The sequence below is a fragment of the Centruroides vittatus genome, unplaced genomic scaffold (genome assembly GCF_030686945.1).
Source record: "Centruroides vittatus isolate TY-2023 unplaced genomic scaffold, ASM3068694v2 scaffold_1167, whole genome shotgun sequence".
NCBI classification, from domain to species: domain Eukaryota; kingdom Metazoa; phylum Arthropoda; class Arachnida; order Scorpiones; family Buthidae; genus Centruroides; species Centruroides vittatus.
In genome coordinates this window covers 17429-40314 of record NW_027122671.1, presented here as the reverse complement: position 1 = coordinate 40314, position 22886 = coordinate 17429, and the positions used below count along the sequence as shown (strand labels likewise).

Below are 22886 nucleotides of genomic sequence, written 5' to 3'. Positions count from 1 at the left end.
CATTCGGGAACAAGTTTTTGCCGAACTTCTCTTCGCGCTTTATCGATGTTTTCAAGAGCGATTTTTATGTAAACCTTTTTCAAAATTCTATGAAAGATTCTTCTCTTGTTGTTTTTCAATTGTCTGGCTAACAGTCTTACGTAGGTAATACGTTTTAAATGTCGAAATCATTCCCTGGTCCGCAGGCTATTCCAGCCTGTGAACCAGAGTAGAGTAAACAACGATGGTAGAGAATGACTTAAACGTTTTGTCACAAAACATTGGGTTTTATTAGGTGACGAAGAGCATTATATACAATTAACAAAATTATAAATTCAAGATTTATATAGCAAAATGAATTGCACGCTAAAAACTGCTAAATTAAAACCTTCATTTGGCGTAAAAAAATCGCAATAACTAGAATTTTTGGCGAAACCGGGATTTTGGTATCAAATTAGTAAAACGTAATTTTCTCTCTATATTAAAATAGTACTAGAATTTTTGAAATAAAAAATTTTCGCTAGAAACAGTTTATGTTTTCATCTGTTTTTAACTTGATTAATGTGTAGGAAGTGATTATATTTATGTCAACAAGCATAATAGCTCGTAAGATTCAATTCATAATGTATTTATTGTATATATTTTTCTTATTGGTATATTCAAAGGTCACTATTTTGAAAGATCTTAACCGATATCAATAGTCATAAGATAAACTTTCATCCAGCTTTTGTGCTCTCGCGTACAAATAATTTTATCAAAAAGAATGTAATAAATCTTCGAACACAAAAACATAATAATTTTTTTATTTTTATTTTATTTTACGTAAAATAATCATTTATATTCTTATGGTTTCAATAAACAGCTGAAAAAGAGGAAAATCCCTAAATGCATTTTGTCAAAGATATTCTAAATTGAATAGAATATTTTTAAATAAAACTGATACTATAAATTATTTTAGAATAGTCGAGCAAAGTATTTAATGAATAATAAATAAATATTTTTAAATAATTTACGTAAATATTGCTTTTAAAGTAGTATGTGTACTGTATATAAGATGACTTTTTGCTATCTTAAACACAATACTGCATTGTGAATACAAATGTTATATTTCTTAATTCAGAATAATATGTCAAATTATATAGTCCTCGTTTCTTTTTAAATTAATATATTTAACCAAAATAAGGTTAATACGTAATTTTAGTATTATATTTGACATTATTTTTTTTAATATTACGATATTGATTAAAGTACAGATAAAAAAAAGACTTGATTAGAGATAATCAAGAATTTCATTGATTATTTAATATCATTTCATAGATTTATAACAAAGATGAACTCTCAAAGAGATACGAAAATTTCCATTGTAACTCATTTTAACTTTATTACAAATCCCTGCCATGTTTATATACTGTATTACTAATATTAATTTGCTATATTTAGTAAAAATTTCATTTAAATTTTCTCTTTATCACAAAAAATCTACAATGAAAAATATGACAAAATTTTTAAAAAAATCTCGATAAAAGTTTTATCATTTACGAACTTTTATAGAGTTTTTTTTATTGTGGCAGAAGAAATAAATTGCTGCATGCAAGAAATATGTTATATGTTAACATCATAAGTAAAATATGGAGAAATTTGTGCCATTAGAACAGAAAAGGATGATTTAATGAATGATAATAATGGTAATTGTATTAAGAAAGCTGAAATTCGTGCATAATTAGAAGAGTATCATTGAATAATATTCCAATATTACTTCATTTCCGCATAAACGTTTTGAATTGTTTATTCGTTTTTTCTTCATCTTCAATACATAATTATTTTAATTCCTAGTTTACACCCGACGAGTTCTTAACCGAGACTGTGGAGGAGTGAAGGGAGTGGCTCTTCGGCCTTATTAATAGAACATATTTCTATTTACTCGCTCTTTTGTCGTCCAATCACTAATCCGAATGCTGTATTAAGCATTCAGATTGGTTAAGCATTTGGCCATTTACACCGTCTTGAGGGTAAACTAGGCATAATATGAAATAATCGAAAACAATAATTATTCTGTTTAAAAAATTTTGTTATATTGTATTAAATATGTGCCTTTGCTCTTATATAAAAATACAGTAAGTCTTTTATAAATAACAAAATGTATGATTATAGATGAAAATGTTGAAAATGAGAACTGTCCTGCCTTGTATCATCTATCCGTTTGAGGTCATTCACCTAACCAAAGTTTCTTTTTTTATTATTAACCAGTCTAAATTAGTGACCTCTATTTTTGATTATCATAAATGTCACTAACCTCATCTTGACCTTCATCTTTCAGTGCTGCAGAAATTTCTTTTTATAGGAAGTACGCGACTGACACAAGAGAAAGTTTTAAATCTCGACGTAGCTTTGTTTATTTACTTATTTACTTCAATATGATGAATTGAGATCAAAAAAGCAATCATTTTTCCACGTGTGAAACCTTAATTTCTCAATATTAACTTTTTGTAACTTTCCTTATTGCAAAATATAACCTATTCCACAATTGCAGATTTAACACTGACATTTTTTATATATGTTATATAGGGTATAAGAAAGATATACTGTAGGCTCCTGTATATCCTTTCCAGATCTGAACTCACATATTTATAATTATGTAAATGAATAATTGAAAAACGATTATTCAATTGTCTAAGTGTTTAATTTTACGCTTAAATTAAAGTTTATTTTGTGAATATTTTATTTGTCACGAATTAGGTATCAAGTTTTTTATATTATATATCTTATAATCTAATTAACGTATAATAATAATAATAATAAAGGGATATACAAAATTTATTTAAAAGAAAATCAAAGTATTTTCAGTAATTAAGAGTAAGAAGGAAATAAGTTTAATGGAAATAATATTATAATATTAAATTTTATTCTAATGCTATATAAAATCATAATTCATTTTACATTACAAAAATATCTAATTTGCCCGAGGTTAATATAAAAACATAACAAGTAGTGATAAAAAAGTGAATAAAGCAAAATGTTAAATTAATACAATTTATGTTTTAACTCGAATTTTTTTAATTTAATTGTAATATTTAAAAATAAACATTAAATAATTCAAATAGATGGCTTTAAGTCATATTAACGTACAGTACGCTTCCTGATTAGACCATTTATTTCAGTATTTTTGTTTATGTGACTTAAACGATCGTTTTTTAATATTTAATTATTCCGAATTTATTTCTTAAATACAAAGTATTTTCTTAATTAAATTACGCAAATACCTTACCTCACTATTAGGGAGTTTTCGACTAATACAACAGCTGTTTCCAACCAAGATGTAAAGTTTGTTTGATCATTCTATACCTCAGACCTCCTGCAATGTAGTGTAAAGTAGTATTAATTTGTTTGGTATAATAATAGAAACATCTACAACCTCCTGTGACCAGAAACTACTCGGATAATAATCCAAATGTATCCTTTAATGTTCGTTTAGTTTTTAACAATTTTTTAAATTTGCATCTATCAAAAATTATAATGGATTTGCTTTATTTTACCAATAACGTTTCATTTTTATTTGCTTCCCTTTACTTTTTGTATTTTTATTTATCCTGAATGTGAATTAATGTGCCGTAAAAAATTAATTGAAATTATTCTCCATTGAAGATAATTTATATCAAATTTATAATAAACTTACATTTAAATTTATGTTAATGTATTTATTATTAAAATGAAGAAAAATATATAAAAATAATTTAATTATTAAAAATATATTTTATTGGACAAGTTCTAATCACGTTTTTTTAATATGGTAAGCTTTACATGTAAATTAATCTCATATTTTTAAAATATAATATACAGAACTTTAATAGTTTTTCTATTTTAAAAGACTTTTCTTTTCTTTTATACATCATTAAGGAAGTAATATAATTTCATTAACAATGTCTGTTGCAATTCTAGCAGAATGAAATTTGAATTAGACGCATCTTTCATGATAAGTTTATTAATTTATCAAAATGAAATCAAGTAAAATTGCGTTCAAATTAATATGACTAAAAGCAATGTGGATTCTCATAAAGAAGTATCCTCAAAGAATATAGTGGAAATGGTTTATTCCACAAGTAAAAAAAAGCAAAGATTACTTAAGTAAAGGCAACAGATAATTTACTTATACAGTATAATATATTTAATTTAAAAAATTTATACATTGATTCTGTATGCATTAATATTACAAAATTCACAATAAAACTGTACTTTAATTTACATATAAAGATTAATTTAATAACGAAAAATTATACATATTATTATTATTACTGCTTCTGTATACCTAAATATCACAAAAAATTTTAGTTTAAAAACATTTTTTTAAATTAATTATTATTATTATTCGCTTTAAAATAGTTTATAAAACTTTGTGGAATGATAAGCATGTTTCGACTCCAATTAAAACGAAAGAAAATGGTTATTTTAATTTCATTTATAACGAAATAAATATTGCAGAATTTTCATTATCGTTATTATCTTTTTCTTAACTCAAGTTACCTTATTTAATTTTATTAACAATTGTTTTACAAATTAAAAAGTAGAAAACAATTTTGATAATTACGTATTGACTATTCACTGTATCGTGTTTTATAATTGCCATGCCAAAGTTGCAAGATTTTTTTTCTCGGATATCCTTCAATTTTAAAAGTATTTTACTTTGATATTGGGATTATTTATAAATTAAAAACAAAGCTAAAAATTTTATAAATAAACACAAACTATAAGCTATTTTAATCATATAATTATTAAGAAGTAAATTATACAAAACGAAAAAAAAAATTAATACTGTATGTATTTTCTTTAGATCAACTAATTAAATTATGATTATTTTATCAATATAAATGTAGGTTTTATTAAGAAATTTATGATTTAATGTAAATTTTATTAAATCTTAATAAATAGAATATCAACTTGTTTCTATTGTAAAAATTCATCGGTCAGATGGCCGAGGCGTTAAAGCGTCAGCCTACTACTCTGGGGGGTCCAGGATCGCATCCGGGAAAATTAACAAACACCAGGATTTTTTCAGGGTGATCTGTCGGGTCCTATCTTTCAACACTCGACTGTTCCATTAAGAAGGGATTGAAAATAGTCTCTCTTAGTGCCATAGAGAGGAAAGATTAAAAAAATATATATATTTATTTATTTAAAGTTGAATACTCATCTGCACAAAAAATACATGAACGTGGCCAAGCGGTTACGTTCCCTGAATACTGGGAGTTCAGTCGTGGGTTCGCGTTTCGCCAGGATGGGCTGGCCACGTGGAGTTTTCCGACTTTTCTCCACGTCTGTAACGCCTAAATAGGGACCAGTTACCCTCAAAAGACCTCCTGAAAAGCATTATTTCTAGCGTAACGACTATCATAAACGCATAAAACTGCTATTACATTATACTTTACCGCGGGGCGATATAGCCTAGAAGCTCATGTCCAACTCGCTACTACAAGACATGAAAATAATTAGAAAATTTTATAACGTTTAATTTTTTAATTTCATATCATAATTTTAAATAATGAATTGATTTAAATTGTAAATCTCCCGTTTTGAGACCTCCTGAACCCAAAAAAGTCAAAAAAATTTCGTGGATATATATCTATGCGTGTGTCTGTGTTGGAGTCTATTTCGCTTAATATCTCAGGATGGAGGAAAGATAAAGAAACGAAATTTGGCACGATAGCTTGTACGTAGGGGGCATTGATGCCATTAAATTTTGGTTGTTCAAGATCAAAGGGATGGAGAGATAGAGGGTGGTCACGTGTCATATGTCTCGAGAGGTGAGACTTAATGAAGATTTTACTTGTTAAGTGTGTTTTATAAAACTGATATCTACCCTCAAAATTAAGTCTTTTGCTATTTTATAGTAATAAAAAATATATAAAGATTTTATAACAAAATCTCATAACAGATGGCGCCACATACAAGTTTAGTTAGTTATTTTGATTAATAATATAAATGTTGTTTAAAAAATAAAATCTCATAAAAGCCGGGAAAGGTATGTAACTCGTTGCTAGATGTTTTTAGAATTCTGAACCGTACGTTAATAGAAATAAACATGATTCTAACGCATAGAAACTGTTTGATTCTTATCCAGAATTTTTTGAAAAAGTTTTTCCTATAGAAAAAAACATTAAATTTTTAAATGCCATCTGCTGGAGATTGCATGCAATAATGCTCTCGTTAAATTTAAATTGTTGGTCCTGTTAACTCAAACCTATTTTCCCGCATATCCGCCGTCCTTTGATAGGTCAGTGATCTTTATTTTCGCTTATTTTCCGTGAGAATACAGACGATTAAGAGATACAAACACTACGGATCCGTGCCGAACACACCACGCCATTACGTGTGTACTGTATTGTGCACGTACAGTACATACGTACAGTACAACCATCGCTTTGCATTTTTTCCGGAATCTTGGTTCTTTTGGAGATTATCTTGGCATTTTCATAGTCAAAATGGAAGCTCGTTTTGCCTGTGTAGTAATAAATTTCACGTTGTGACGTTGATGAGGTTCAGTCAAGCACTGGAAAATTGAAATCAATTGTGCCACTTACTATACCTCACACTTTCCTAATTATTTCCGGAAAATAAATTAGATGAGCTGCAGGAATAGTGGAAGACATTGCTGAATGCTAAAGAATCGCTTAAATTTTTGGCACATCACCACCTTTTATGTTTTAAGTTGTGTTCCATCAAAAATAGAAATTATGACTAAATTTAATACTCTCAAGTCTTGTATGAATTGACCATCAACTTGTGTGGTTTTCACAGATACGTTCAAAACAATTCAAACCAAACCGTTAAAAATTCAAACTGTGGCAAATCGTCATCTAGCAAGACAGACAAATACAAGACAATGAGGTGAATTCTACGCTTGGACTACATTCCAGAATTTAATCGATTATGTCATTGATGGTAGAATATCAAGCGTTATTTGAGACGACGACAAAAATGAGCTATCAGTACAATAATACAATATTACAACATTAATACAATACAGTATATCTATCGAACTCTGAGTAACTGACTGCTAGGTCAAGTTAACAGTTAAACATTGATTTTGGTAAGTACAGTTTTTATCAGACATTTAAGTTAAAATTGTGATATTTGTTCAGAATGCAAGTACTCTCATGAATATTAATAAATACTGTACCTGAATTACATAGAGGCTACTTGTTACATATGTCATTATTTGAAACATTGGCAATTTTTATTACAATCTATGCATTTTTCTTTTTTCAATGTGACCTTTGAAAAATTAACAATGATCACGCTTTTCTTACTCTTTCCGTTCTGCGGACACTGAGAGGACCTCTTTTAGCAAGCCCGTTATGGGTTTGGCCTGGCCGGTGGCGAGAGATGAACATTGAAAAATTTCTAGGGCATTTTCGACCCATGTAATTTATACCGTAGTTTCTTACTTCTATAACAAACTAACCTATCGCAGTTTCAAATTTAATTTACAAATAATCTGTAGATTATTCACATGAAAATAGGGTTACTAAAATAAAATGCATAAGTACTTAATTTTACATTTACTCATATTCAGCCAGTGTGCTACACAAATTTTCATTCTGAAAAAAAACACAAACACATTTTTCTGGATCAATTAAAATGTCGTCGTACAAACTCTAAATAACTTGGTTTTGGTAATTATTTTACAAAGGTAAAGCCATTTGTAGCACGTATGATAGTTATTAATAATTTGCCAGTAAAACTGGTGTAGTATTTTGAATTTCTAATACACCCCAATCTTCAGCTGTACCTCAATAGTTAATCATTTTCAATATATTTCCAATAAAATATGAAAAATCATTTATTTCTAAAATTTTATTTTAAAAATAATCACAAATACCTTTGGCCTTTAAAATATTTCTATTGAAATTTTTATTGTAATACAAAAATCATACTGTAGGGGTGTTAATTTAAAATTTGGAAAAAACTTTCCACTAATAGCATTAAAACTGTACATCCATTTAGCCTTTAATTCAAAAACAACTATTATAAACAATATACAAATTATATTATAAAAACTTAAAAGTCACTTTTAATTCTTTGATTGATTCAAATATAAAAAAATTATGAAAATCTGATAGAAAACAAGTTATCTAATATGTACAAAGTAATTAATAAATTAATCAATTTCTGTTTTAATAATAGTTTTATTTGGCTCCTCATCATTCACAACTATGTACAGAATAAAAATGGCACATTTATCATATTCACTTGTAAATTTGTAATTTTTTTTTTTAAAGTTTAGATTTGTAAATATGTTTTATGATATACACGTACAAAAATTTCTATTTGGTGGAAATAACAAAGTTTAAATCTATAAAAAAGAATTTTCAATGTAAATGCTAACAAACTAAGGTAAACACTTCATTCTCATTTTCCCATTTTTACGTCAAAACTCATACAGAATCTCGAAAATTTGAAATCAGTATATGATCCATCCAAAAATTTGTCGTAAAAACAAATGCATAAAAAGTATGATTTTTAATTATAAAAATAAAAATATTTTTGGCAACACAGTCTTAAAAAATTCTATGTTTTACTATATTTAAAAATAAAACACATTTAACATGTCATATAAATGTACACATAATTTTTCTTTTAAATTTCCATGTGCAAAAATACAGCAATTGATTTGTTCTACTGTAAATCACACATTATTAGGATCAGACATTAAAAAAGGTGCATGTAGACTTCAAAATGTGCACAAAAAGCACAAACAATTGTGTGTTAGTGAAAATACTATGAAAACTGCACTATGAAGTCAAGGTATAAAGGTCTACAATTTAAACAGGAATGAAATCATTCATACTATCTCATTACATGCAGTATTAAATATGGTAAGAGTATTTTACTCAATTTAATCATTAAGTGATATATGGTTAAAGATATATAAACTGTTTACTGTTACATAAAAAGGCACATTGGTTGCACAAGGGAAAAATGATTGTGCAGCTCTGACTATTATAAATAGGAAGAGTTTAAAGATAAAACATTGCACGTAAACAATTGTTTTAAATAATATTTTAAAAATTAAGAATTAAACTATAATATTTCACAATGAATACTTTTGGTTTGGATGGATTCAGTTATGTCATAAAAAGTACTATTTACAACATATACAAATGTTAGTGAGTTTCCATTGCATGTACTTGGGCCTGAGTCAAAACATGACACCCATACTGTGGCACCTCAGTATAAACAACAGTTTGTGATGGATCTCTTGCAATTAAGTGATTTACCATCCAAGGGGCCAGATTTACTGAACTGCTGAACGGTGCCAGTCCTGGGTTTGAAAAAGGACGAGAAGCCGACGATGATGTGCTACAACTGCTCGTCGAATGCTGAGATACAAGTATTTTAGGATAGTCCCTACCTATTAGAGGTTCAACACATGGCATGTGTTCAGACTCTTCGTGAGTTGTCATTGTCCCGTAGCCATTATCACTATCTCCTCCTGGTGGACGACGATAATAGGTGTTTATACGATATGGTGAAAGAGCTGCATTTTCAAAGCTTGCAAGTACAACACTGGAACGGCAAACTGGATTAATTGGCTCTTCACGATGTTCTAAATCATCAAGTTCATTATCAAGTTGTGACATCCTGATAGTTGTACCAGGAGTGGAAGAAATAAAATGAACAGAACTGCGATTTACATGAGTGCGATAGCAATACACTCCTAAAGCCAATACTAAAAAGCATCCCATAATTCCACCAGCTACTGGACCAACTGGTGTACTTTTGATAGTGAAAAATTCTTCTGATGGTAATCCAATGATCTCGTCGGCATATGGGGTCCGTGCACCAAGAATACCTCCAAAACATTTTCTATGTTCTGTACAAAATTTTTTCTTTAACAATGTTAAGCCATCACTATCAATTTGACACCATTCACAGCCAAGAACTCCAAAGCATTCACTTTCTGTTTTGCGAGCATAGCAATGATTTTCAAAACACATTTCTAAAGGATCCAGAATTGCCACGTCAACAACAGGCAAATGAGGTTCCTCTGGAAAATGTGGACAACTTGGATAAATATTTTCTTCTTCCTCCAACTGTCCAGTGCACAAGTTAGTCATAAGTGGACATTCACAAGGACACTCACACTCTGTTTGTTCCATGCGGTGACAATTAAGACAAAGACGATCAATCATGCTACATGGACAAAAAGCAGTAATTGGATCGCAACTTTGATTAACAATGCCAAGGAAAACATTGGTTCCCTGTACGGCAGCAATTTGATACTTTGCACATTGTTCACCATGAACTAGATTTGTTAAAACACCTTCAAGACTAGTATTAAATTGGTAGTATCTTTGTACAGTTCTGTCATTAAAATTATTACAAACTTTTTTTTGTACAAAATCCCTATGATTAAGAATATCATTGGCAACTAATGGTTCTTTGTGTGTAATATGTTGTTGTTCAACAGGACCTCTACCAGCAGGTTCTATTAGATCAGGATGTGCTATTAAATAACCTCGATCATCTAAAATAAAGCATGTAATTTTGTCTTGTTCACAAACTGGCATGATATCAACTAATAACTTATATAAATATCCCAAAGTAAAATCCATTCCCATGACAGCTTCAACAAAATCTGTTGAACTATGCATTGCAGCAGGTTTACCTTCAAATATTGTATGACTAAGTGTTACAACATATCCAGCCCCTCCAATATCCAAATAAGGAGCTGTAAGAACAACTCTTCCAGGGTATTCCAAAGCCCTAATAAACCAATCTCTTCTTGTTGGATCATATGTTTTGTCAACTAAAGAACCTGGATATGTTTGATATATTCCACTTGGAGTTGCAATATATCTTCTTACTATATATTTAGAGATATCACTTTTCTGCATTCTTTTAATCCATTCTGATGTAATGCGTCCAATAGCTAATACTTCATTACGCACTTCACTTTTTAGACCAGGATTAGCAATCAATTTAATATTATCATTTAGATAAGCCATATAACTTTGAGCAATTTGTTTAGTTTCTTCTTGTGTTAAATATTGAAATGGAGCTTGAAATGCTCCAGCTGAAAGAAATAACGTACTGGCTTCGAGAGTAGATAACTGTTTCATGTGCCGACATAAGGTGTGTGGTGGTAACAAATCAAGACGATGATACACAAATGTTGGCTCTGTAGGTACAGATATACTTTTCAATTTTTTTTCCTCTTTATCAGTCTTTATTGTAACTATACATATTATATAGGGGGTTCCAGTTACTTTCTTCCATTTGTAGGAAACTACAGCAAATTTAGGAAAATTTTGTTTCATGCCTAATGAAGATTTTATAAAAGTTTGTTCAATCAAAAGTTTTTGTTCTCCTTCAGGTTTATCTAAGATAGCTTGGCGAATGCGCTGAAAGCCAATTCTGTTTTCTAAATGACTAATATCTGTATGCATTGGTTGTTCACTAGCAAATGTTGGACGAGTAAAATATGGATGCATCACAGCTATCCCAGATTCATCTAATAAAAATGCATATTGTCTAGATGACTGACTAAAGTATGTTATATCTTCTGCCAGATCAGCAACAGAAATATCTAATCCAACAACTCCAATCAATTTCTTATTATGAAAAACTGGCTTACTGATACTAATCACTGTTCCTTTTCCAACAGTATCCCAATGTGGAAGAGAGAAAACTGTAGTAGAATTTGAAGTAACAGAAAATACTGATGTGAAATCACCAATAGTTAAACTCAAATTTTCTATTGTATTGACAGAAATCATTTTACCTTGTTTAATATCATTCTCATCTGACAAATGAATGTCATAATTTTTATAATTTTGGTTTGCAATATCTTGTAAAAATGCTTTTTCATATAAAACAGGTTTACCATCATCAATAACTACATATGTATTAATGACAACTTGATTTCTAATTTTTTTATTTTCTTTTGCAATAATCTCAAGTACTGATCTAGCTTCTGTTAAGGAAGATAACAATCCTCGGCTTATATATACAATCAATGCATCAACTTCCTTTGTAATTCCATTTTCGTCTTTAGGAAGTGTATGCTGCATCATTTCAAATGCCTTATTAAAACCTAGAATATGATTAGTAGCATCAGGGGTTTTTTGCAGATCATCAATAAATCTGCTGAAATAATATTTTATTTCTTGAGTTGCAGAAGACATTTTTCTAGACATGCAATTATCATACGGATAGCTGACATCTCCAGCAATCCCAATAACTGTTACTTTATCTTTATGAGACAGTAAAGATAAAACATGTTTTCCAATTGCTTTTGCAGTTTTTAACTGCAAAGGACTTAAAGAATTACCATGATCAATGACAATAACTATGTATTTTGTAAAAGGTTGTACTGCTCCTAAATAAATATCTTTATGTCTTGAAGTATCAGCCTGTTTACACATTGTATCTGAAACATATGCAGGATATTCAGAATGTATTCCTTCTGATGATATAAAATACTGCCATTTGATTGTGGAATATTCTTCAAGATTTTGACGGAAAACTTCTGACAAATTAGAACCAGGAGAAAAAAGATTTGGAAACACTGCTATTGGTAATAAATCACATGAAACATCTTTTGATATTTCAATACCAAACTGATCATCATAAACAAGGCCTCTAGTATCCATATCACAGCAAGGAAAATAATTAGATATTGGAGTATTTAAATGATGTCTGTACAAATTTTCTACAACAATCTCATTTTTCTCTAAAATTCCTAAAGAATTTTCTATTTTCAAATGTAATCTCTCATACATTTCTTCAATTTGTTTTTCTATATTGCGGGTGGCATCCACAAAAGGTAGAGAATCGTAGATTGACTGCATAACTGTAACTCCCAATTCTTGATTGGCAACTCTCCTAAGATGTGAAGAAATAGCTTTTGCTTCATTTCTTAAGTAGTTTCCAGTATCAACATCCTTATCAAAAATATTCTGAATAAATGCATCTTGAACATTCCTAGACAAATTTTGATACTGTTGGGATATTGTTACAGTAAGAAGAAAATAAATGCCAAAATAAAGAATTATCCATACATCCATCTCAAGATCTTCATAAATTATACATGTAATCAACCATAATGAAGAGATTAATCAATTTGTTAAAGTCTACGAAAAAGCTGCAATTAAACTTTTTTATACAATAGTCTTCTCATTTCTAATTTGGAAAATTTTCTGGTGAAAAAAGTGCACGTACTTCCTGAAAAAAAAAAAAAAAAAAAAAAAAAAAAAATATTAGCAAAATTAATTTATTTTATAACAAAATCATTTGTACAATTATCTAAAATTTTAAGTATATTGAAACTCTCTACTGATTTTCATGGATATTGAAAACATGCAATAAATTATTGTTAATATTTATTATAATTTAATGAAATTTTTGTTGGGGAAAATTATAGAAAATTTATTAAAATAAGGTTCATCATCATAAATATTAAAACTAACAAATATTATTTCTACAGTAATTTGATACTAATGATACATTCAATTAAATAAAAATATTAATTTAAACATTCAAACATTCACTTGGTATAATTCCATCTCAAAGTTAAAAAAAATCCAACGGGTTGCTTAACTATCCTGGCAACATTTAAAACTGCAAGTTATGCCATCTGTTATAAAAAGTGTTTTATAAAATATATTTTTAATTATTATAAAATGGCCAAAAGCTTAATTTTGAAGGAGTTTTATAAAAAAAATTTAATACTATCAATCTCCAATATACAAACCTCCCTCAAAATTTCAGAAATTTTTGACAAAAACAAGAGTTATTAAGCCTCAAAGTGGTTGAAGAAAATTGAACCCCTCCACACACATACAAACAAACATCAATATATACAGAAAAACCTTATAAATTTTTTTTGCATTTCTCTGCATTTCAAGGTCCCGAGTCCAAAAATGTAAAAATCTTGGAGTCGTTTTTTACCAATTTCTATATTTTCCCTCTGTTATATTATATAAGGATTGTCCAATTGAAAAGTGGACACCATATTTCATCGTGCAAAGTAATGATTGGTGGGCCACCTTACGGGGGTAAGCTCAACATAGGTGAAACGTGGACTGCATTAAGTATTGGTGGAAATAGATTTTATCTCCAGTAATGGCAGATTAATGTAAGTTAGTTACAATGAAAGAGTCCAAAATCAAACAATCGGGGCAGCAGTTAGGTTTTTAGTGGCTAAAGGGAATAGGAGTGCCAACATCTATAGATGAAGGAAGCACATTTATAGTGAAAATTGTTTAGGATGAACAGCAGTGAATAATTGGTATGTACAAGAGTTAGAGAGAGGACTGCAAGTCAATTCACGATAAACCATGGCCAGGTCAGGCACACATCTTAATCTCCACTTCATCAATCACAGCTATGGATGACATAGTCAGAAGTGACAGATAAGTTACAACTCGCATATAGTCCTGACCTGTCATGAGACATTCACATTTTTGGACCTCTCAAGAAAGCTTTAAAGGGCAGAGATTCATGTCAGACAATGATGTGAAGGATAAGGTTAAAGAATTTTTTTAACACCAGCTTCCAGAATTCTGTGTGGGACATTGATCTGCTTGTGAGACACTGGGATCTTTGCCTAAATAAACATCAAGATTTCTTTTAGATTTGCAATAAGTTTTCGCCAGTTCTGACGTGTCCACTTTTCATTTGGACAATCCTTATATAACAGAGCCAGGAAAGTAAAAATACTATATATAATTACATAGAATTTTAAAAATTTACATTGTAATCTATTACTATTTTTTTTTTAATTTTAATTTTCTTTGAATTAAATAAAACACTTTATTTTCAAGCTTTTTTAAGCTGTATTTGATGTAGTAAACCAAAATTTTGTCACATACTGACGATTAATATTTCCATTATAGCACAAGTTCAAATGATAAATATTAATTAATAAACCTAAAAAAATGTTTATAGGATGATTAATTTTATATTAAGGAGTCAAAATTTAGTAAGCTGACTGGTTTAATAAATAATTGTTTGATAACTTTTGATCTAGCCAAATATTATATTAATTTCTGGTTAACAAACCTAATAAATTCAAGTACAAATCAAGTCTCGACACCTAGCAACCTTTAAAATGCAGCCTTCTAATTCTAATTCCAAACATTTTCGGTCTTTTTAAAAGGCCTTCTTCAGGAAAACAAATCGAAATGATTCTTTCTTTAACTGATTGTTTGTTCTGGAAAGTTATTAATTTTAACTTTAAATTTAACTTTGAATTTAACTGCACAGGCTCTATACAAATACCTATAAACGGTGATGGTACTCGTACCAATATACATAATAATATATAAATATAATATATGAATAAATAAATAATTAACCGCTCGTATCTTAATTATTATTCAGAATTAGGCTTGCTCTCCATGCGGCTGATATTTTACTGGACTCTCTAAAATTTATTGCAAGTCCTTGGTACATCTTATATACCTGCCATGCCTTCGCATATTTCAAGTGCCTCTTGTCGTGGATCTTTTGTATTATTTTAGCCCCTTGCCAATCCACAGTGACTTCTGCCAGGTAGGGCCATAATAGCATATGTAGCTAGGGCCGTGACCGGTTGCTCATTACGCACATTCCTTTCATGCTCTTTCAGTCTTTCTTTTAATGATTTTCCTGTTGCCCCAATGTAGTATAGCTCTATGTCTCCTTTCATCTTGTACCGGAATCCTATATACCCCTGGAATCCAGCTCTGGTCTAATTCTTCCTTGTCATTGCGTAGTATTTGGTAAACTGTAGGATTCCTTTTAAAAATTATTTTCTTGTTTGTTGCTGTTCCTATTTCATTGTAAATATTGCTTAAAGGAGCCATGTAGTCCATAACCGTGTATTCTTTCATTTTTTTCCGCTCATCCTTATCTATATCGTCTATCCTTGTTTTGTTAATGATGGCTCTTATCATATTTTGGTAGATACTGCACTGCCTAGCTAGCTCTTTACGTACTCTAATTCTTTAATTCTGTCTTGTCGTTTGCTGCAGTGTGTGTAGGCTCTCTTTATTAATGCCCGGAACGCTGCTATTTTATAAGGTGCTGGGTCATGTGAGTTCCATGGTATAAATAGCGGGTTATATGTCATCTTTCTGTACACTTTTGTTATAAATTCTCCTCCTTTCTCTAATTCTATTTCTATGTCTAGAAAGTGCACCTTTTTGCCATCCTCTTGCTCTAGTTCAAGTTCTAGACCAAATTTGTTGGAATTGACGTCCCTGATAAATTGTTGAATGTCTGGTTTTCCATCCTAAATAATCAATACATCATCAACGTAGCGTGTGTATATTACCAAGCGTGTTGCATATTTCGGTAATATTTCTTTTTCTAAAGTCCTTGCGACCATCTCGCATAAAGCTCCTACAATAGCGCTTCCCATTGCCACTCCTCTATGTTGCGTGTATGTAATTCCATTAAATTTAAAGATCGACGAATAAGTAGCAAGATGTGCTAGTTCCAGTATTTGTTTTTTCATCCCTATTGCATTTCTTATTTTGCTCATTAGGAAGTCTCTTAGGTAGCAAAAACATGGCTCTAGTTTGATAGAGGGGTATAAGGCCTTGAAATCTAGTACCGTCATATAACATCCTTCGTTTACTTTCACGTTTTTCATTTTCTGTAGCAATTCAAGCAGTTGTTTTATGCTGTAAACTTGTAGAGGCATGCGCGCATTGATGAAGTTTTTGAGTAATCTTTCTAGGATTACCATAGGTGAGCAGCATTTAGCCACCACTGGCCTTAAGCTTTTTTCCGGTTTGTGTGTTTTAGCAAAACCAAATTATCTAGGAACCAACAGAGAGGCGACTATTATCTTCTTCATCCTGAGTTCTTTTGCAAGGGATGTGTTAGAAAAACGTTTGACTCGTGCTTGTAACTGCTCCAGAGCATGTGGTTGAGCTGTCTTGCATTGCATTTCTTTTACGTACTTTACTAAAAGCTCGTTATATGTAGATCTTTACATTATCACCATGTCCTTCGATTTATCTGCTCTTGTAAGCACGATATTATTATGATTCATCCATTTTTTGCATTCTCTTATATTTTTCCACATTGTGCTATGGTCTTTTCTGGTATATTCTTCCTTAATTTTAAAAGCCATAGTTGTAAGCTGCCTTTTTGTTTGATTACCGAATTTAGCAATAAGTGCATTAATTTCACTTATCCAATACAATTCAATATCCCTGTTGTCCATCACTTGTAAATATGGCAAACTTTGGACGGATATTTATCAAAAGCCAAGCCACCTACCCATTATTATACTGAAGAACTCCTTCGACCCTAGGAATTTTAAACATGCAGCATTTCGATCATGGATAAAGTGGGCCTATACACATTGTACAAATATGTATGATACATATAGAGAATTAAATTACATACGTACAATAGCTGTACAACAGGGATATCAGATAAGTGAAATTAATGCACTTATTGCTAAAGTCGGTAATCAAACAAAAAGGCAGCCTACAACTACAAACCATAGACGAAAAGTAATTCTCAACTATATTCCTTTCCTACATAATAATGATTAAAAAAAATAGCCCACAAGAATAATTTAAGAATGATTTATCGACATAATCCTACGATTTATGAAATTTTACGAAATGATAAGAAAGAAAACCAAAACAATATAGTACAGGGATGTATTCTATTACTTTAAGTGACCGCCATTTTAATTCAGATCTGGTTTACATTGGTGCCACTATGAAGCTTTTAAAACAGAGGCTTAAAGAGCATAAATATTCCATCACTAAAAACTTGGACAGTACCGTCCTTGAAGCCTTTGCTAAACATCAAGACATTAATGTTCATTGGGACAAAGCATCCATGATTAGGACTGCCGCCAACAAACAAGCACTTTAGACACATTGAAAAACTTGAAATTTACAAGGCTCATATTGACAAGGGATGCATCAACCATAGAGATGCAGAAAGTTTATCTTCTGCATGGAAATCTTTTTACCACAGCAATTAATTTTCTTAATACTTTATTTTAATTTATTTTGTTTTTACTTTCATTTTTGTTCCTTTTTCCTGTGTAAACCACATGTGCTATACGTTGGAATTATTTTTTAAATTTTTAAACTGTTGTATTGCTTGCGTTCTATTTTACATTCTTTTCATTTTAAAGTTGTTTAACTGAAGAAGACTATTAAAATAGTCAAAAACGTTTTTAATAAATACATCGTTGCTGGAAATACTAAGGTGTTGGTTATTTTAAGTATTCTTATATTCCAGTAAGTTTTTTGTTTTATTAACAAGTGCAAAATTAATAACATTAAATAAAAATTATAAAGTAACAGAGGTCCACTGTATTTAATAATTTATTCTTCTAATTATACATTTTTCTAATTGTTTTAAAAAATCCTTTTAATGTCAAAGTCAATAAAACCAGAATTTCCACTAATTATAATCTTATTTTCTTATTTCTCATAATATCTATATTGATCATAACTGACTGATAAACAAGTCCCAAAACAACTATAATAAGCAAAATTCTACTATACTGCATATTAATTTACAAACTCTATCAAGAAATATCTGCATTTTTAAATCATCCCGTGTTTTCTATAGAAATGTTTAAATGAGTAGGCCTATCATACTATATTTGCAAAAAAAAATAATTTATTTTATGAAAGTTTAAGTTTCCGATTAAAATAATTTTCAAAATTTTTGAACAGCTAAAGATGAAAAACAACTTCCTTGTTGAAAAATAGCCTGAAAAATAAAATTGTACAAGTAATTTATTACAACTAAAAATATTTTCTATAAAAAATTAGTGAAAAGTGTAAGAGCCATTACACTTTTAATATGATATTCAATATAAATGTCAGGGATCGTGCAGCATTGTGCCAAAATCACCACTCGACAACATTTTTATTCACATGGCAATAAAAATCCTAGTTCTCTTATTTCAACAGCCAGATGGTGAAATGATCAAGGTGGCAGCCTACCATTCTGAGGAACCCAGAATCAAATCCAGATGGGTTGATAAAGCCCCAGAAAATTTTCAGGTGGTAATCCATCCAGATATGTTGAGTCCCATCCTCACCACTAGCTGCCCCATGACGGGCTTGCTAAAAAAGAGGCCCTCTTAGTGCTCACAGGGCAGAAAGAGTTAAAAAAAAAAAAGTCCTTTTATTTCTACACTCAGCATGAAATTGAATCACAAAGCACACTTCAGGAAAAACAGCTCCTGTGTGATGAGAGTCCAATGCACCACATACCTAGCAATGTCACGACATCATGCAGAAAGTTCAGACAGGAAAGCAGGAAGTGACATTGAGAACGGAAGGCAGTTTTTCTGCAATGCTGCCCAGTGTTTCCAGATTGAAAAATTTTTATAGAATTACAGAAAATTTGGGATTTTTTAGGGTAACATTTTTTCACTTTGACGTTTTTTCAGTAGACTAAAGCATAAAAATTTTGATATGACAGAACATATGAAATGCCATTTAAGCATTGTAATCAAATATGTTATTTGGAGTTATTCATTAAAAAATGATTCAAAAATGATTCAATATCTAAGTGACAGCTTAACATTAATTTTGCTTTCCAGACTTCAAACTGATAAAACTACCAGCATCTACATTAACTAGTAAATAAAGCTGGTGGTGATAAATAATTTGAAGTGGCAAAAAAATTTAAAAATTAGTGAAATGGTTGGAGATGGTTTTAAAATTTTCCAGAGTAACCCCTGAAATGTAATATCTTTTTTATATACAGCATTTAGTGATTTTGGTTAAAAATAATAATATGCAAAACAAGAAAAGTTAGATTATATAATATAATCATATAAAACTAACAAATCATGTCAATTTATGGAAATATCACTAAATATAAGATCTGAGCTCTGCATTATTCAAAAACAAGAATGAAATGGAAAGTGATATTAAAAATAAATTTGTAAATGTTTACTGAATGAATATTGATTTATTCAATAAAAATTGAGAAAAGATGTCAGACAATAAATTTACAGTTTTCATTATCAATTCATTTTGGATAATACAAAGTTCTGACCAAAAGAAAATCTATTTTTCAGTTTGTTTTCAGATGATGTGTAATCCAGAATGAGTTTTCTTCTACTCAATAAAACATATTTGTCATCATTGAAAATAAATCTCCATATTGCATTCACAGCAAATTGTGACATGAACAAATAAGTTAAAACATATGATTACATTCAAATCTACATACAAAATATTGGATATATTAAAAACATAGCATTTAAAATTTTAAACATTGAAGTTCCAATGAAAACATTATATAACAGAATAATATACAGCATTAGCTAATCATATAATTTTATTACAGAATTTTAGAAAATTTTGTCAAAAACTTTCTTAATTTATTAATATGACAATAACATTACCAAAAATTTTGTTTGGAATTCACAATAAAAATTTTGTTTTGAAGATTAATATTCATTTATATGTTATATTTTAGAGTGAAAAGACAAAATAAATTTATATTAAATTTTAATTTAATATAGATTTATTTTGTCTTTTTACTTTAAAATAGTATTTCTATAATATATATATATATGTTTATAAAATTAAATTTTATAAACATATACATTATAGAAATACAAACGATAACCAAAGTCAACAAATAGAGACAATAACCAAAGTCAACAAAAACCAAGGTTAATTGACTTTGGTTATCGTCGGTTTCCTCAATTTTTTCTGCGAAAAATTTGTCTCGGTTTTTGTTGACATGTCCACATGATCTTGCTGCTAATTTTGCAAAAAACAAAAGGCAACCCATGTGTTTTCCTGCTCGGTGCGGCATTGTTTCTCGTCGTGCGAGCATTATTACCCCGCGCCTCTAGCCAAACAATTCCATTGCTTTCCTTTTTGCTCCGTCATAGAACCAAAAAAAGTTTTCAGAGCCAGCAGCCTTTCGAAGAAGGCCAGAAATACGATTGTGTCAAAGAAGGAAATCATTGAAAAATACGAGAGCGACATTAAGATTGCCGAAATCGGCCACTTTTATATTCATTTAATATTAATTTCTTATCATTTTTAGTATTAAACACTATATTTATTCTCTACGAAATGTGTTTTTGGTACATATTTTGGAGTGTCTAGAATGAATTAATTGGATTTACATTACTGTAATTCTTTCAGGTTTTTCACCCAACATCAGGAGAGTAAACTGAACGCTCAGTAACAGAAAAAAACATTTTTTCCTATATACCTTGTGTGTATGTATATGTACACCTATACGAATACATAAGTAATAAATTTGTTTGTAGCCTTTTATCAAAATCGACTTTGTAAACTTGCATGTGATTTGTATTGAAAAATACTTTCAGCTCCTTACCAAACAATTGTAAACTGAATACATTTATAAATTCAAATATACATACCTCTCAAGATCTTGTAACAAATATTAAACCTATTAACGTTTTATCACAAATCATTACGAGAGATTTAAACTCGTATTGGCCAATAATTGGCTTAAAAAGCACTCGAAATGCAAGATAATCAAAGTAAACACAGATCAAACAAGGCAATGGACTCTAACTAAGCCTAAATATAATATCCATATTATAATTAATAACTAAGCACTTTTTAAGAATACGAAATTAGTTTAATGGTTAAACTTTACCCATTTTACGACTTTGATTTTAGACGATAATTTATAAAATTTCCAAAAGATGCATTTGCTAAACAAAAATCAAGACTTATCCCGAGTCGACGTCATATTCAATTCATCCGATTAACCAATCGCATTCGACGTCGGCAGCTTTAAAAATTCTTTTATTATTTTTACAGTACAGTAGCGCTGAATGAAAATGTATAAATATAAAATCGAAAGTGTCGCTATTTTTAGAATATTTTTATTTCGATTCAAATTGCAATTGATTTATAAAAATAATTTTACACTTATTTTACGATTATAAAAAATATTTTTGAAAAATAAAATAAATTCAGTGTATTTTAGTTTTCATTTCAATTTTTTTTTAAGCGCTTAGGAGAGAGAAAAGAAATCAAAAACTAAAATGCTCAAGTTTCATTTATTTTCCAAAATATTAATAAATATAAATAAATTATAATTTAAACTTTAAAAAAATATTCTAAAAATAACAACATTTTCGATTTTATATTTTCGTACATTTCTGATTCAGCGCTTCCGTGCCGTGCAAATCGGTAAAAATATTGAAAACAGCGGACGAATACTTTGTAAAAGTCAAATAAAAAATGATTTAAAGTACTGTACAAAGTTTTAAAATAAATAAAGTATAAAATACTAAGAGCTAAACAATTTATTCAATTTAAGTTTACCAAATAAAAAAGCCAGGCTCACAATAGGGAGGCAACAATGGGGTCGTGTGGAACGGCTCCAACTTTATCCGAGGCAATTACTCACAAAAAATTTAGGAGGTTGGTTGCCCGAATTCGATCCTGGGTATCCCAAAGCGGCATACTGATGCTTGGTTTGGTTTGGTTTTATTCGATTATGGATGGGCGATCTGCCGAGACCGAATGCCTCCCGGGAGTTCTTTTGTGGAAAACTGGCCCCTATTTAGGTGTTACTAACGTGAAGAAACATGGCGAGGCGCGAACACTAGACTATTAGTGTTCAGTGTTTTTATCCACTTGGTCACTGGTGGGTGCAGACTGACGCCTTAAGAATCTTAGTCAGCTGTCATTTAATTAAATTCCTAGGGTTATTCGCTCAGATTTGATCCTGGATCCCTCAAGGTGGATTTTAATTTTAAAAATGAATGAGGCTGGAAAACAAATTTTTTTTTTCTAAATAATACAGATCGAGCACTAAAGTTGAAAAAAAAAGACTAATTAACTGTATAAGTATCAATATACAATATTTTGAGAAAACGTTATATTTTAATATTTGCAAAAGAAATCTAAAATTTTTAA

At 29.7% G+C, this 22886-nt stretch overlaps 1 protein-coding gene across 2 annotated transcripts; it reads right to left on the bottom strand.

Moving 5' to 3' along the window:
• Positions 1-8139: 8139 nt before the first annotated feature.
• On the bottom strand, positions 8140-21761 carry LOC136986720 (VWFA and cache domain-containing protein 1). Of its 2 annotated transcripts, none has more exons than XM_067284308.1 (2): positions 21613-21761; positions 8140-13200 (listed from the first exon to the last, which is right to left on the bottom strand). In XM_067284308.1, the coding sequence occupies exon 2, from the start codon at positions 13041-13043 to the stop codon at positions 9138-9140; it is 3906 nt and encodes a 1301-aa protein (XP_067140409.1). In that variant the 5' UTR covers positions 13044-13200; positions 21613-21761; the 3' UTR covers positions 8140-9137. The 2 variants fall into 2 exon arrangements, with proteins under 2 accessions (XP_067140409.1, XP_067140410.1); XM_067284309.1 differs by having other exon boundaries at positions 21371-21757.
• Positions 21762-22886: the final 1125 nt, after the last annotated feature.

Coding starts and splice junctions, on each gene's coding strand:
- LOC136986720 (XM_067284308.1), bottom strand. CDS start 13,043: ATGGATGTATGGATAATTCTTTATTTTGGCATTTATTTTCTTCTTACT.